This window comes from Phoenix dactylifera, chromosome 3 (genome assembly GCF_009389715.1).
Source record: "Phoenix dactylifera cultivar Barhee BC4 chromosome 3, palm_55x_up_171113_PBpolish2nd_filt_p, whole genome shotgun sequence".
Taxonomy (NCBI): Eukaryota; Viridiplantae; Streptophyta; class Magnoliopsida; order Arecales; family Arecaceae; genus Phoenix; species Phoenix dactylifera.
The window spans coordinates 23,170,437-23,186,954 of NC_052394.1; the positions used below are offsets into that span (position 1 = coordinate 23,170,437).

The 16,518-nt window shown below is 42.7% G+C and overlaps 2 protein-coding genes across 2 annotated transcripts; both read right to left on the reverse strand.

Annotated features, from left to right (window-relative positions):
- Positions 1-4,395: 4,395 nt before the first annotated feature.
- Positions 4,396-8,181, reverse strand: LOC103704154 (E3 ubiquitin-protein ligase RDUF1-like). Its single transcript, XM_008787338.4, has one exon. It carries the CDS (start codon positions 6,070-6,072, stop codon positions 4,915-4,917), a length of 1,158 nt encoding a protein of 385 aa, XP_008785560.2. The 5' UTR covers positions 6,073-8,181; the 3' UTR covers positions 4,396-4,914.
- A 4,853-nt stretch (positions 8,182-13,034) lies between these two features.
- LOC103704152 (glycerol-3-phosphate acyltransferase 5-like) lies at positions 13,035-15,751 on the reverse strand. Its single transcript, XM_017842024.3, has 2 exons — positions 14,821-15,751; positions 13,035-14,196 (listed from the first exon to the last, which is right to left on the reverse strand). Exons 1-2 carry the CDS (start codon positions 15,397-15,399, stop codon positions 13,282-13,284), a joined length of 1,494 nt encoding a protein of 497 aa, XP_017697513.1. The 5' UTR covers positions 15,400-15,751; the 3' UTR covers positions 13,035-13,281.
- Positions 15,752-16,518: the final 767 nt, after the last annotated feature.

Genomic DNA, 16,518 nt, shown 5'->3' on the forward strand with positions numbered 1-16,518 from the left:
ATCTCCGCCTCGAACCTCTCTACCCTCTCTCTCTTCCCCACGAAACTGCAAAACTTTTACCACACGGTAAAATAACGACGAAGACATAGCGATCAGATGAAAAGATAGGAGGAATGGATTGGTCTCTTGGTTTTATTTATTTCCTTTTCTCAAAGGTGGTGGGAAAAGAAACGAACGAGAGAGAGGACGTGGAAAAAAAGGCACGTGACCCGGATCTCCGTTCTTGCATTACTTGGCCCGCCGAAGCGGCTTGGTCAGCGACGACTCCGCGCTCCAGTACACATGTCGCGGTGTCGATGGTTGCGTTGACCTCGGCCCACATCAATGGCTTGGCGCTTCTTCTGCTTCTCCTTCCTCTTTGATTAAAAACAGAGCTCTTAAATGGCTTGGCTCTTCTTGGCGTTGTAGTGTTGCAATATATTCCTCTCCTCCTAACATGGCATGTTCTTAGTTGATGCGGAAAAAATTGTATTAAAATAAAATTTGGATTGCTTGTTTTGTTCACTGCATTGAAGTGCTTTATATGCAAATTAATCTCCTTAACTTGAGAGACCAGATATAATAGAATAAGTATGAGAAAAGATATTAGGGATCAGATATAATATAATACAATAGCAAAATTCTATGATTTGATACAACTACTAAATCTGAATATGATAATTAAATTTTATGATTTTTAGAGATTGTTCTAAGTCGATATACCAAAATTGTGCATGTAATATATAACAGATGTAATATCCAAAATCGTACATATTATAATGTGGTTTTTGTGCTATAATGTCATTAGTTGTGCTCGGCAAAAAGAGAGAATTTCGGTTGTCACAGCATTGATTAGCACTGACTTGATAGATCTATTTTTGGTTGTCTAAAAATAGGTCTATTAGGCATTTTGCAAGGGAGGATGATTGAATATTACCGAAAAATTACATTAAATAGAACTAGTAAAATCATTTGGTATGATGCTAACTTTAAAACGCTTCCTTTGTTATGCAAGACTGGGTCAGGTCAACGTAAAATGAGGAACTAGTATGAAAGGAAAATTCTCGGTAGACCCAACTATGAAATTGATTCCAAGGAATAAGGAGATACATCCTAAACTTTTTATCTCAATCAAAATTGATGAAAAGTGGAGCTCACATGATCTACCTTTGGAAATCCTGGTTTTAGAATTTGCCGGGAGCTAGAAATGAGAGTGTGCATTATATAGCCCATTTATGTTCCAGGTTTGATGCCATTCGGTTTTCAACATAGAGTTGTGTAAAGAATAAAAGATGGACAAGAAATGTGTTTGTGCATCAAGAGTAAAATATGGATCACCTATGCTACTTCACGGCATCAGCATATGGACCCATAGAGCTTTTCCATTGGTCTGATGCATTTAGTCCATGATTGCAGGTTTCGAAGATTGTAATGAGGTCCTCAATCCATTCTTAGTTTCTTACACCACCCAAAATGCCCCACCCCGAACCCAAGATATAAAGCATCCACATTCCATTTGGAAGTACACTTCAAATCCCAAACCCAAGACCAACGCTAAAACCTTTGCAAACCAACAAACAAAACCTTGTTCCAATACCTGATAAAGTGGATGTTGAAGCGTTCTTAAGTAGGTAAACAATGGCCTGCAATTCCTTGGTAGGTCAAAGTCAAACTCAGAAGGCCTTCTTAAAGAGCAGAAGAGATAGTACAATGCCGGTTCACGTGTTGTGAGTTCAGGTTGGGCCCAAGATTCTGACTCAACTTATAGAGAAGCACGCAGGAGGCAGGACGCAGCTTCCCCGTCCATATGCAACCTCTGCTATCACCCTTCTCAATCTCCACGCCTCAGATGATGGTGCGGTTGGTTCGTCCCATGCATGCATTCGATTGATGCCGACCTCTTTACTTTGGCTGGCCTCTGACTCCAACCACAGGAACCACTGATAAATTTTCAGTCGGCAAGATATCGGTCGTCGCGCCGACCATGAGGCATGAAGCACGCATGCATCAGACTATGCATGAGGACCAGCTATGGAGGTCAGGAACAATGGCATCTACAGAGTCAACAGCCCTCCAATCTAAAGAGAAGGAAAAGTATTAGGGAACAGAGGTATCCTACAAAAGATGAGAGAAGAGCATCAGGAGCACTGCTTAAAATGATAGGTTTGAACGAAGGCCTGCAGGGACAGCATTGAGTTCCTTGGGTTAGTGTGGTTTGAAAGCGATTGGCCAGAATAGAGACATCCTTTTTCTAACCTAATAGCTACTCGGGTCAATGTATCACCATTCACCAAGTGTTGGACCAATCTCAGGGGAAGCACAAATCCTGTTTTTAAGAGGGTGGACCAGCCATTGACCTCCAAAATAGCAGAAGAAAGCCATAGATGAGAAAGACGAAAGCAAGTGAGATGAAAAAAATCACATATTGGAGCTTTAAAGAAGAAAAAGGATGCCAATCTGAATCCCACCTGCGAAAGCCATCCAAATGGATGAGAGAATAAAGAAACAAGAGAGCATCACAGAAAGGGGAATACAACTCATCAATCCAATGAACCAAGGCACTTTGGGACAACGGGCAGACATAAAAAAAGCAGTTGATGCTTTGCTTAACCGGGCTACTTTATTCGCTTTGTTTCGCTCTAGCCATTCTAAGTTCTTAAATTTTGCTAATTTTCGTTTGAACACTATATATATAATTGTTCTTTCTTTGCATATACGATATCTCATTGCATTCGTTTTTTCTGAGCGGTACAATTAATGTTTCTTTAAGAAGTAGTAAGAGTAGTATCGTCTGAGAGCAACTATTTTCAAATATTAGAAAGGAGTTGAGTTTATCTCCAAGTTGTTCCTTTTCCTCAAGGAAGTTTAGGCTCTAATCAGCACTGACATCTAAATTTCATAATGGTTAGTTCGGGAAGATGGCGTATACTAATATTTAATAATCCGATGACACTGAATAATTTTCAAAGAGATTGTTTATATGCTTAATATAGTCCCATTTCAAAGTATTTGTTGCCCCAATATCTCCACAATCTCATGGTAGAGCCTCTTTACACACCCAAACTAAAACATTTAGAGTGAACCACAATTATAAAGGTGAAGAATAAGGCCACAGGTTTCTAAAGCCACCAATAACACCACAGCTTTCTAAAGAAGGCAAACCACCATGATTATTAATATTATCCATGCACATAATGAGAAAACTTAAAGAATGATTTAAGATCAAGTGCATCCACCCTGAAACAACAAAATAAGAATGCGTATAGAAGTTAGCAACGGACACCAACTACCCCATATCAATATAGCAGCAGCAGTCAAACTGCCAAAGAGTTTCATGAGGTTGTAACTACGCCACCAGACCTGAAGAAAACCTGAACTGAACCCAACAAACTAGTATATTTTCAAGCATGGCTTTGTCAAACATTAGAGAACCAGTTAGCTACCATGGAACCACCAACAGAAAGCAAAGCATTTAAAAATAGCCATAACAAATGTAGAAAACATACAAAAGCAGATCAGATAGATAAGCAAACGACGAACATTTTTTGATTTAGAAACATAATTCTGGAATTAGCTACTGGTGCACAGAAGAATTAGATAATGATGGTCCATCCAAATAAGAATAATTAAGCACCTAGTGCTGCATCAAACAGAAGGATATGCATTTCATACATGATACTCAAAGATTACTAATTTGACGACATTCTTCAACATGATATATTATCGTACTCTATATGTAATGGAACGCCAAGCTAATTTCATCTAGATAACAAGAACTTTACAGGGGCCATGAGCATCTAGGTAGGTCAGGACTAATCCTCAAAGCTGAATTGCTACTGCAGAGACATGAACCAAAGAAAGATCACTTGGATCAATGCAGAAGCAGGAACAACTTACCCCCATATACCTTCTACCAGTTAACACTGTAATTAAACGAATGGCCAACTTATATCACCAGATGATGCATAAAGAAAACTGGGGTATTTTCTCTCTGCAGGAGTTGGATTTAGACGGAAATTGAAAATCACACTAGAATGAATTCACATTAACAGTCAACTCATTCAGCCCAAAGGTGCGCGAGTTTGGTGCTTATAGCTTGCAATCACAAAGTTTCCCAGATAACAAAATCCAATCACAGTAGAGGGCTAGATATGAACCATTCAATCCAATAGAGAATCGACCCTGCCCTGTTACTTGTTGCAGACTCTGAGTTGTATGTTTCCCCATGGTTCTTAGGTAGCTTTCCACCCCTCAAACCCCACACACACACACACACACACACACACACACACACAGAGAGAGAGAGAGAGAGAGAGTAGACCCTTGAGTTTTTGTTAAACAATAACAGCAGTTTGTGCAACTCATTGTTAACTAAAATTATAACAAAACAAAATTCATAAAAAGAAACCCGAGACATGAAAACAATGCTAGAGAGAGAAGATAGATAGATCTCCAATACTCCATGTATAATGAAGGGTGCATGTAACTCAAAAGTTTCATACATGAAAGATGGATGATGCGCCAACATAAGCTTGGAAAAGGGGGGCAACTTTTACACTTAAGGAAATAAAAAAAAAACAAAAAACAGTAGTAATAATGAATCTCTGATCCATAACATTTGCAATAAGTTTGGTACATGATGGCCTAAGCCTTCTTAACTTCCGACGCGCATCCCAGACACAACTTCTTCCCTTTGTCTTCCACAAGGAGCAGCTTCGAAAGATACTGAAACCAAGCAGCGCCGCAAATTTTTCCATTTCTGTTCTATTTACAGTGGAAGTAGAACATAACCGAGCTTCAGCTTTTTACAAATGCTCTTCCGCTCCTCCGATGGAAATAGGAGCAATTAGATGAACTAAGATGAGAGCCCAGAGAAGAAAACAGAAGAAGAAGAAGCAAAAAAAAAGCAAGTTTTCTCACTGCTCCGGGTCTCCATTACCACCTTGCTATTGCATTCCCATGTCCATCTTCTGATGCCCAACCCGGGCGCCTCCGCCAATTCATGGTAAGTGAGCCACTCCGGCTTCTGAGCGAAGAAGACGGCCCAGAATCCGAATTGGATCTAGAAGAGGAAGGCCGCATGCGTCTGAAGAAGGAGAAGAAACTGTGGAACGCGCGGCGAATTCCTCCGCTCTCCCGCGACCGAGTCCCTCGAGAGGGCCAGGAAATCCTTCTCGGCGCACCCTCCGCATTGAAAGCACCATCCATCTCCGTGTAAACAAGAGGAAGCTCGCGTTCCCCGGCTCGCCTTCCACCCGAGAACCTCCCAACTGCAAAGCCACCACCTGGGAGCCTCCAAATTGTGAGGCCGACCATATCATCGTCGTTAGCAGGAACAGGGGATTGCTCGGTGCCATCCAATTCCGGCGAGCTCCTCCTAGGAACATCCGAAGGCAGCGCATGGCGGCACACAGGGCACGAGTTCCGGAGGGATAGCCATGGCAAGATGCAATCGTGATGGTAGATGTGCTTGCAAGGCATCTCCCGGGCCTCCACACCGAGCTCGAACGGCTCCTTGCAGACAGCACAGTGGGAGTCGGTGCTGATATGGCTGGCGACAATCTCGACGGTGGGCATCGACTCGATGGCGGACTTGGACGCCGGCGGGTGGTCGCACCCGCGCCCATCACCGACCCCGTTCATCTCGATCTGTGCCAGCTGGTCCAGGATGCGGTCGAAACCCGACCCCATCAGGAACTCCGACATGCTGGAGGGCAAGGGGCGGAGGCCGGAGCCGGACCCATCGTCGTAGTAGAACTCGAAGCTGCCGGTGGCCGCGCGATCCGAATCGGAACCGCCGCCGCCGTCGGAGGGCCCGCGGAGGACGATGACGGGGTTGAAGGGGGAGCGGTCGCCGGCGGAGGCGCGCTGGCGGCGGCGGATCCGCATGTCAGAGTGGCGGTTGGGGGCAGCGGCGCCGGCAGTTAACCGCCGGTGGCGGGTCTCCACCGCCGCGGCGGCCGCGAGTCGGGGAGGGGTCTCCACCTCCTCGAGGAACCCCCCCTCGCAGTCGGGGCAGACGATGGCGTCCTCCGGCCGCACCCTTACGAAGCGGCTACACCGGTAGCACCAGTACGACGACGCCGTCGACATGACCTCAGAGCAAAGACCTCAAGTAGATAAAGGCCAAAGAAACTCCAGATCCAAATCGAAATAAAAATCCAATCTTTGAGAACCAGGAGGGCTGAAAATCGGACCTTCTCGTCTAATTCTAGCAAGGAATTAGAAATTGGAGATCAAGTAACCGAATTACTTGGGGGAAAAAAAATAAAAAAATTAGGTCTCTCAAAATCTCTTCCGTCGTTTTTACCCGACTTCCTCGCGGATCGAGGGGCGAAGACGACGGAACCCTAGAAAGAGGAGGAGGGGAGACGTGGGGGAGAAGACAAGTCGCGGTGACTGGGAGACCACGAGTCACCGAGCGGTTCTCCGACCGACATCCAGAGACCGAGAATAAGAGGGCTGGGGGGAAGAAAGGTTGGAATGGATTTGAGCGCTGGATTCAACGGCGGAACCGCTTGCGCGTTTTAGGCTTTCAGCTTGTGGCCGACGACCCCGATAGTACGGAACATAACGTCAAGAACACGTGGAAGCAAATCATTGGTTCGTCACCTTACGGCGTTGCTGCCGTAGACGTGGACCTGTCCCCGTTCGGTCAAACATGGCACCTGATTCATGGAGGACCCGGAATTACCAAATCGCCCCTGCGAGATCGAAATCAAAGGGCTTTTGCGTAATTTGCAATGGATCTCCTTCGAATCTGCTGCTTCGTCCTGAACAGCGCGACGCGAGTTGGGCTAATCATCGTCAGACGTCGGATACAACAGAAGGAATCAAGTGGATAATCGACGGCTATGATTGCGGTGGAATAAGGCGCTGGTTTCTAACCGGCCAGCGCCGGCTATAGCGGAACGTCACACAGGGTACGCTTATCTCGGATTCCCCCCATTGCCAAGTCCAATCACCTACCGTCCATTCAGAAGAGTTCAGCTGATCAGCTGTAGATCATCACCACACAAGCAGGAAGCAGATATCATTGACCTTGGAGAAACCTTGCCCGGTCGTGTTGCTGAAATATAGACCGGAAAAGAAGTATTTGAGCTGTAATAGATGAAACCTGTACTATTATATACAGCGACTTATGACCAGAAACTGCACAGAAACTTCTCCTAAGATTCGTTAATTCGCATTCTTTGATCTAAAATAAACCGACTGAGAGAGTTGATGGAATCTATTGCTTTGGTGCAAGATATCTCAGCTTGATCACACACTTATTTTGATCTACTATCTTAATCTATTCTTTTCTAATATTGAACACAAGTTACGGTATACATCATTTGTAAAGCTCTATGATTATGTACTTGCTTGGATATTTTATCAGACTTCTCCCAGTTCTATCTCTTTAATCCATTCTATTCTAATATTGAACTCAAATTATGGAATTGTTTGTAAGGCTCTATACGTTCCTGCTCCATTCCATATTACTTTGAGAGGAAAAGATATACAAAACGTAATCTCTCAAGTTCAGTGGATTATTCGACATATGTAAATAAACTGCGTGTACAGCTATCTAATGGATTGAGAACTGCGACATGTTTACACACGCTTGCTCCAAATAATTTCTTTAGATTAAAAAAAAAAAAAAAAAACTTACACAAGATAAAGGATTATTTGATGATGGATATGATCCATCAATCTGCAAGATGTTTGATCTCTTTTTTCAATAAATTTATGTGAAGTTCAATATGCATGGTCCATGTGATTAATTCAACAGGACGGACTCAAATGATGCCAATGGCCCATTCGAGGTCATCAGCTCCTTTTTCATTTAGGCAAGTTGATGGATGCATTAGAATTTACATATGCATCTGTTCAAGTCATTGCTCATGCAATGGACACAATAAGGTGCAGTTAGGTGCAGAAATGTTTTATTTTTCATATAAAAGACAACATTTTTTTAAAAGAGACCTTAACCATGCCCAGCAGCTTCAGCCGAAGCATAAGACCGGATATATGTACATAATGGATTTGTAAATGGATCACATTTTAAAAATTATATATTCCAAACAATGAATGATGGATCTCACGTCCCACTGGAACATTAGCTAGTATTTTGTACAAACTCCATGTGTATAAAGTTGTCCAATCAAACAAGGACTTGTTTGTTTTAATAATCAGCATTTTTTCCTTTTTCTTCAGTGGAGTAATAATCATATATATATATATATATATATATAACAATTTCACCTGGTCAGTGAATTCTTCTTAACCCTTAGAGCTGAGAGCCCGCTCACTGCAAGAATTTTCAGTAAGTTCCTTATTCAACTAATGTTTCATAGTAATATACCTATTGCAATATTGCTGCAGGCAATTGCAGATGTAAGTAGGAGGACTCCTCAACAAATCAAACCTGCTGATTAAGCTAGCGAGATATCAGCCTCGGTGAAAGAGGAGCATAATATGAGGTACCTCAATACAACTGTTTAATACAGCAACTCCTCAAACGTGCACTTCATCTCCACTTCCCGTAGTACAAATCAAGAAGATTTTCAGCTGGTGCAACCCCTGACACAGGATAAGTATACAATGGAAGTGCCAAAGAAGTCTGAACAATATATCAACAGGAGAAATGTACTTGTTTTCAGAATCCCTTATGAAGTTATGATAGATCCAATTTTTCACGAACAGAATATGGTAATTCATGAAGAAACAACAGCATTAGCTGCTACTTGCTTTTCATGCCAAATTCAGTTCTCTACTCATAGATCCAACTTCCTAAATAATCAGTTGATACAGTTTAAGTTTATAAAACAAGGAATTTGTGACATGAAACTTCTCCTAGTGGTCACACCCCTCTACTTAGCAATCAGAGGTTACGCGTTAGAATCTTGGATGGTGCATCCCAAAAAATGTGGATCTAAGTAATTATTTTTCAGGTTAGTCTCCCTCCCTTTTTCCTGAAAAATTTGGCCCTCCAAGATCCCCCTATACGGGGAAGGATCCAGCCAGAGGAAGTTAATGTCGGGATAAGAGCTAGTTGTAAAATGTTGACAACTTTGATGGCTTGTAACTCAGATAAATAGTAAGAAGATAAGGCTCATTGTTTAGGTCTGGTTCAATCATGAAGTATACCGCAAGTAATGCATGATCAGAAACATAATAAGGATATAGATATACAATTAAAACAGTATAAACCTAAATTTATAGGCCTTAATCAGAATGTGTAAATGGGGTCAACCCCTCCATAAACTATTGTAGGCCTTTTTAACACAACTATAATAACCTACTGTTATCCATGTCGTAAGAAGAAGAGGCCCTTTACATGGCTCTAAGGAACCCATCTGTTGTTTATTTATATATTTAATTACTCTGCAGACAAAGGCAGAAAGATCTACCAAAAACATCTCATGAAAAAAGTCGGATGAACAAAAAAACCTAGAAAATTGCCAAAGAGCATAATTCTATAACTTATTTCAGATACAAATAAAGCGCGAATGGAAAACATAGGAATGATCTGAAAAAATAATCTGTGATGACAGGCTTTCATATATAATTCTGATGTTTTATAACCCAGCAAACCAAGACAAGAAACAGAAATGAGTCCAAATCTCTTCCAGCTACTATTCAGCATGTTTTATACCAAGTCAGAAATTTTTCTTCCAGAATGCATGGTTTCAGACAAAACTGCTTGTATTAGGTCAAACACATGTAAGAAAATTGGACTAAAGTTATGGATACTAATATACATGGCTTACTATATTAGAGTGCAACATCCAAATCTGCTTCTGATAAATGTAAGAATTTCTACATAGTATGTTGCATCATGATAACATAGATATATCATTATAATGTAATATACAATTAAACAGATAGCAGACTAGACATTTCATTTAAGTTAGTAGCTTATATGCTTAAGTTTTTTACATTTTTCAATACACCTCCATTGTTCTAATTTTCTTGGTCAAACTTAATTTCATAAATATATTATGTAGTTACAGCCACTCTCAAATTGAACCAAAAGAAACTAGATGCCAAGATATTTTGACCTAGACTGTGTTCAACATTTTCTGCAACCAAAACCGCAATAAGGGAACATATATGTTATTTTCTGCATAGCAGTAAATTGGTTATGAAAGCAAGAACCAGTAAGCAACATAACGATATCAAATCAGAATTGTAGTAATAATCTCCTGGGTGGAGATGGTAGAAAAAACTAAAGATTGCCTGTATCATCACTTGATATAGGAAATCCAAAGTTTTACTGATTCTACTCTTTGCTTTCTGTTTTACTTGCAGGTTTTTCTTATTTTTTTTTTTTTTGGTTTCAGTTTAGAGCAAGCAGTTTTGTTTCAAATTCTTGTTAAGCTCTGTAGGTACTCAAGGATGAAACAGTTCATCATTTACAAGCAGTATGTCTGGTGATACAAGTTCTGACTGCCTCAGTTACTTCTGAATATCAAGCTTCTTCGTAACCTCTTCTTTTCAATCAGTCCTGCAAATTTTATTAAAAAACTTCAAAACCTGAATGATCATTAGATGCGTTAAAAACATGTAGTGCTAGAGAATGCCAGTAATAATAACCTTAGCCAAGTTTAGAGGAACTTCAGTGGCATGTCAGTAGCCCATGTTAGAATAGTTAGTTAACAGTAGCTACTAAAACCTAGAGTTTACGATCAGATTTACAGAAGGGTAAGTATTATAAGATAGTTAATATATATATATAGCATAATCAACCTGATAGCAGAATGTTTGCTTGAAGTTTCGAGAAGCCTTATCCTTGCATAGCTAGTAACCCACCATAAGTCAGTTAAAAGTGCGTTGCAAAGGAGAGACATCTAACAAAAGCAGTGAGATTATAAGGTGAACAATTATGACTAGGCGGTAAGAAGTTTAAGTTTTTCTAAAAAGAAAAAAATTAACATGTTTCCTCTTAATAAATCTTTCTTTTGTCCAATTGGCAGACATAGCTTAATGCGTTTTGTTGTGAAACCCAACCATATGGCAACCCTGCATTGCAAATAGTTTAGTCTAAAAATAAAAAATTTTACAGAACATATAAAAGCTTAATTAATGGAACGCAACAAGTTTCAACTGAACATTTATTGGCATGCCATCACTAAGATCCTATGTCCAAGAGAATAACACTTTGATCTTAATATTTATCCGTATGCAAGTCATGTAGAAAGCTGAAATACCAAAATAGATGACAAAGCACATAACCTTTACCGAAATAATTGCATATAAACCACATTAATGATAAGATTCGAATACATCTCCTGCCCTAATTGTATTTAGATCTCTCCGGTGATTCAACCAACAATCGCCCACGAATTGAGCAACAAGGTTAAAAATGCATTGATGACTGGGTGCATGGAGAAAAACAGTTGTACTTTTTGCAATTAAGTAAATCCATCTGCCACAACCCAGTTATCATCCACTCCCGAGCTCCCATCCGTTAAAAAGAAATAAAGACGAATGCCAGCGAAAAATATGAAAGGGATAAAAGTTTAGGATCAACCGTAATGCCAGCGAAGAATCTTTCAAAAATAAATCAATTTGATCAAATTTTGAGATTTTCAAAGAAAAGGAATCAGAAGAACCCCTTGCCTCTGCTTCTCCACTCCCACTATCGGCTCTATAAATCCCAGCAAATATGGAAGTAAAAGGGAAAAGAACGAGTTTTTCAGCAAAAAGAAATGAATTAAAAGGGGGCATATATACAAAAACGAACGCACCATACTTCGCAGTCCAAATCGGAATCGGAAGAGGCTTTGCCTGCTCTGGTTGGCTTCCAAGGTCGCCGGCGAGAGAAGTGGATTGCAGAAGGAAAGAGGAGACGGCCGTGGGAAGGTGGAGGAGGGATCATACCTGCAGCGTCCGTCGAGGAAGAGCCGAGGGCTCGCCGGAGATCACCGTACTGGAATTCGGGACCCACCCCCTGTTATGCCGATCCACACTGATATAAAATTATACTCGTGTACCAAAAGAAATATAAAATTATACTCGTGTGATTAATTTTTGTAAAAGATTTATAAATATTTTTTTTGATATTACATAAAATTTAAAATCATTTATAAATTACCTTCCTCCACATCATTTTTTTTTTAATCATGAAATGATCGCCCATAAATTTCTCCCTAGTTTTCTACCAGTTTAACTTGTATTTTCAACTGTACATGTACTGCAGCGTGGAACTTGCAAATTGAAGAATTAACATTACATTTTTTTATTTTTTAATTACCTTTAAGTGTGGAATGGAATCTGTATAGTGAAAATATAATAGTAAGTCTCATTGTAGTTTCGGCCCAAAAGTACATCATGATCGTGGCCCGTCATGCAATCATTGCGAGGAGGAACGACATATCGCTTGATAATTTCTTAATTATATTTAGGCCCGTTGTCGCGTCCACCTGGCTTCACGGAATGTAAATCCAAGGCAAGTCAATTACTTGTGTGAGGAGGGGCCTTTCTGGCCAAGCATGTATTCAGGAAGGCCAATAGGGCAGCCGATTGGGTGGCTGCCCATGCGGCCCACCACTCGGGGTATGCCCTGTGGTCGGGGGAGGCGGAGTTACCTTTGGCACTCCGCGAGATTTTGTATTTTGATCTTATTGGGTGTATTCATACCCGTACTGTATGAAGTATCCGTTTCAGCAAAAAAAAAAAAAAGGCAAGTCAATTACTTCGTTTATTGTTAAACTTTTAACCATGGGAGAGCTGAGTGCTTAATGTGGGACAATTACCCTATTTTACAGCTAAATCTTTAACTATGCGGGGAGTTGCATGCTGCTAAATCTTTAAAATACTACGAACACTACCTGCGCTACTCTCAAAGTGTGGAAGAGAAAGGTGCATTCTTCTTGTGCGGGATAGATACATATCCGACTTGAACGAGGAGAGAAAAGAAAGATGTAGCAGGCCACTTAGAAGGCATCTTGTGAGCGAAAAGAGGAAGTTGCCTAGAATACTTCGGAACCTGTTGTTTACTGATTTCATCGAATGTATCCGTATTCGCAATATATGAAAGAGGAGAGAGAAAGAGAAAGAGCCGAGTCCAAGCATGATTCTAAAATAGAGTAAAAGCGCAGCATGGAGACCCAGAGTTCTGCTAATTACAAGTAAGAAGAACATGCCCATCTCTCGCAAAAACAAATTTGGAACCCAAACGAGACCCAGTTATTAGTACATCAAAGAATCATAAAGACAAGAATCCACTGTTATATGTACACAAAGCAAAGCGCATAATATGCAAGCTCAAACCCGTTCTTTTCCGGAGGAATGGGCCAAGCCCCGTGGACACCACTAGTGCAGCAGAAAGCCCAGCACCTCCTTCACCCTTCCCATCCACGGCGTCGCGGACTTAAAACTCACGGTCCCATCATTGCCTGCGAGCACCCGGTACTTGTCCTTTCTTGTGAAGTTGGTGCACTCGAACCCGAGCGTGGCCGCCAAGATCCTCTGCACATAGTTGGCCACATCATGCGGGCTCTTCCCGGCGGAGCATGTCGCCTCCGCCGGTAACTGGTTCAAAAATGTCACCTCATACACCGGCCTGGGGTTCATGAAGAAGAATATCGGGTCCATGGCCTTCCAGCCCCTAGCAGTGGTTGCATGGAAGAATCCGACACGGTAATTCATGGCCACCGGCACGATCCGGTCGGTCAGCTCGGCGAACAGGGCGCTGAATCTTAACAAGAAGGGCTCTCGGCATGTCGTGCCCTCCGGGCACACTACGAGGTCACCTTTCTCCAGCTCGCTCTTTATTCTCTCTGCATCCACTCGACGATCTCGGCTCAACCGGACGGTGCGGATCGGCGATAGGATCTCCGATAGCCGGGAGATGGAGTAGGTGACGGCTGGGACCTTGCGACCGAGGACCACGGAGAGGACCACTGGGTCCATGAGAGTACGGTGGGTGCACACAAAAAGGACTCCACTTGTTGAGCCGGACGCTGACGGCGGAGGGCGGCCTCGCACGATGACCTCGCCGCCGAAGATGCCGACGATGCAAGGGACGAATTGCAATGGGAGGATTAGACCGACGGTGATGCGTACGAAGGCGACTATGATGCCGATTGGTATCCAGAGGATGATGAGGAGAGCCATGAATGGCGTCGGGCGGCGAACGAGCCTGCCGTCATGGAATATGACTGGGAGCGGGCGGATCAACTGGTTGCCATGCTTGAGATCGGCAGCAAATGGTGGGCGGTGCTGTTCCTGCCCAGGTATATAAAAGGGTTGTTGTTAGCTTGTTAAGCAAAAAGATTGGCAAGAATACGTGGTGGCAAGAAGCTACTTTTTTTTGGAGCAGATGAGAACACCTATAACTCTTCATCAATAAAATGGAAGTCTTGAAGCTTGAAAATTAAAACAGAGAAGATTATATGCAACATTTGGATTTTCATAGTTTGTGCCTTGTGATACTTCTATTCAACCACGACTAATTAGGTCTTCCTTAAAACAGAGTAATTTATTCCATTGAATAAAAAAGTTAAAGTAATGTAGGCTGCATCAGCTTGAAAAAAGTCAAATGGACTTTGCTGAAATTTATTTAGGATATGTTTCATGCTGTCTGGACTAATAAGCAGCGAAAGTTTTGTTTCTTCACCCCCCCCCCCCCCCCCCCTCCTCTTTTCCTTTTTTTTTTTCTTCTTTTTTCCTTTGGAGAATAGATTGGGGAAAGCTAACCCTTTCGTATAGTTCATCATTCGATAGAACCTGGATTCTTTAGTCACATATAAATTGATGCAAACTGTTGCGAAAATTCGTGCAATTTCACAATTTAAATCTTTTTAGAAAAAAAATCTGGTCGTATTCCAAGCACCAGTATACTGAACTCACCTTGCAGAAAGATAAGAACGACCGAGCCGACGCTGAACTTCCCAAACCGATATCCGGCGCATCGCCTTTAAACAATTCTAGCATCCGATCGGCGACCGACCCCCGGGCTCTGTTCAGAAGCCCGGTGGCGTACCCGAACCGGTTAACCTCGAGCTCGCACCCGACCACCTCGTCGGCACCCAGGTGCTGCTTTGCGAACCTCTCGACCATGATCCTCGGGCACCTCGTCACCACCACCCGCCGCTCATACGAGCTGAACATGCCCCACGCCGCCATGTCGACATCATCCATGTAAAACTTGGGCAGCACCGCGCGCGACACCGCCTCGATCTCCGACATCCGGACCCCGGCGACCGCCACGAATGTCATAAGCTTCAACCCCAGCTCGCCCATGCCGAGCAAGTCAAGCAAGCGAATGACCGGCCACAGGAGAAGCAGGATGGCGAAGCGGACCAGGCCGGATGCCTCGAAGGCGACAAGCATGAAGTAGGGGAAGGGGTCGGTGTCCTTGAGGAGCGCTCCTTCGAGCTCCGACACAATGGAGCCGGATATCGTCCGGCCGGAGTATCGACCCTCCATCTCCCTGTTCTTGCTTTGCTCCTCCCCTAGCTAGCTTCTTCTTGGGAGCTAATGAGACTGAGATATGGCGATAAAGCTGTGAAACAGTGGTTGGAGAGGTGGGAGAGATATAAGGGAGGGTGAAGCGGAAGGGTGGTGGGCTTGACTGGTTCAGGGCTCGGGGTCTTGGGGGGGGGGGGGGGGGTGGAATGAGGCCGTTTACCGATTCGCAACCACCACTAGAAGTGAGGAGTCCCACGCCACGCCATGGGCGGGTGGTGAGCATGCAAACCTAATTCACAACGAACCGATCTACTCTGCATCCTGCTCTCCTTCCTCTTTGGTGGCCGCCCGTTTGCTTTTCTCTTTGGTTCACTCGCAAATCCAGGTCCTTCATCCGAAGGGGTGCCTACCGTTGACCCTTTTTCTGGCCAGCCTAATATTATTGTAGGAAACTTGACCGCCAAGGAAAATGGCTTTGAAACTCTAGTAAGTTGGATTAGACGCCTGGCTTGGATGGTTATCGTGTTTGTGTTTTTAATGAACGCTGCAAGATATCTGCGTGATTGTATCAGAACTTCAATGACTTGGAAAATCTTAGACTTGGGTTGGAAACTCTATCAATTTGGTCAATATCAAGAAGCTATCAAGTTTGGGTGAAATTTTTAGCTGGGCCAAATCTACCACTAAGCTGGTGGACCAGTCCAACCAGAAAACAATGTGCACAAACCCTTTTTTTTTATCTATCTTTATGCTTGTTGCTGCGTGGTTGTACTAGCCACCAGCTCTGAGGTGGGCTTAGTCCAGCCAATAAGTTCTCCTAGTTTGGATGTATACTATGTATTTATATTCTAAATAAATATGCCAGATTGGCTGTTTGGATTGGAATGCTAGTTTTGGGCACATTGTCTGCTCCTAGTCCAACATCTCTAATTTGCATGTCTTGAGCTATTCAAGTCGGGTCCATCTCAGGTTGTCTGCTCCTAGTCCAACTCTCATGATCTTTTGGCTTCTTAAAAATGGTAAATAACTAGTCGTTAATGTAGGACTACAAAATTATTTGGCAAAATTGTTGGCAGTAGAACTTTCAGAAGTAGAGCTTTTTGAAGTAGAGCTGTGTCAAAGTAGAGCTTTTATAAA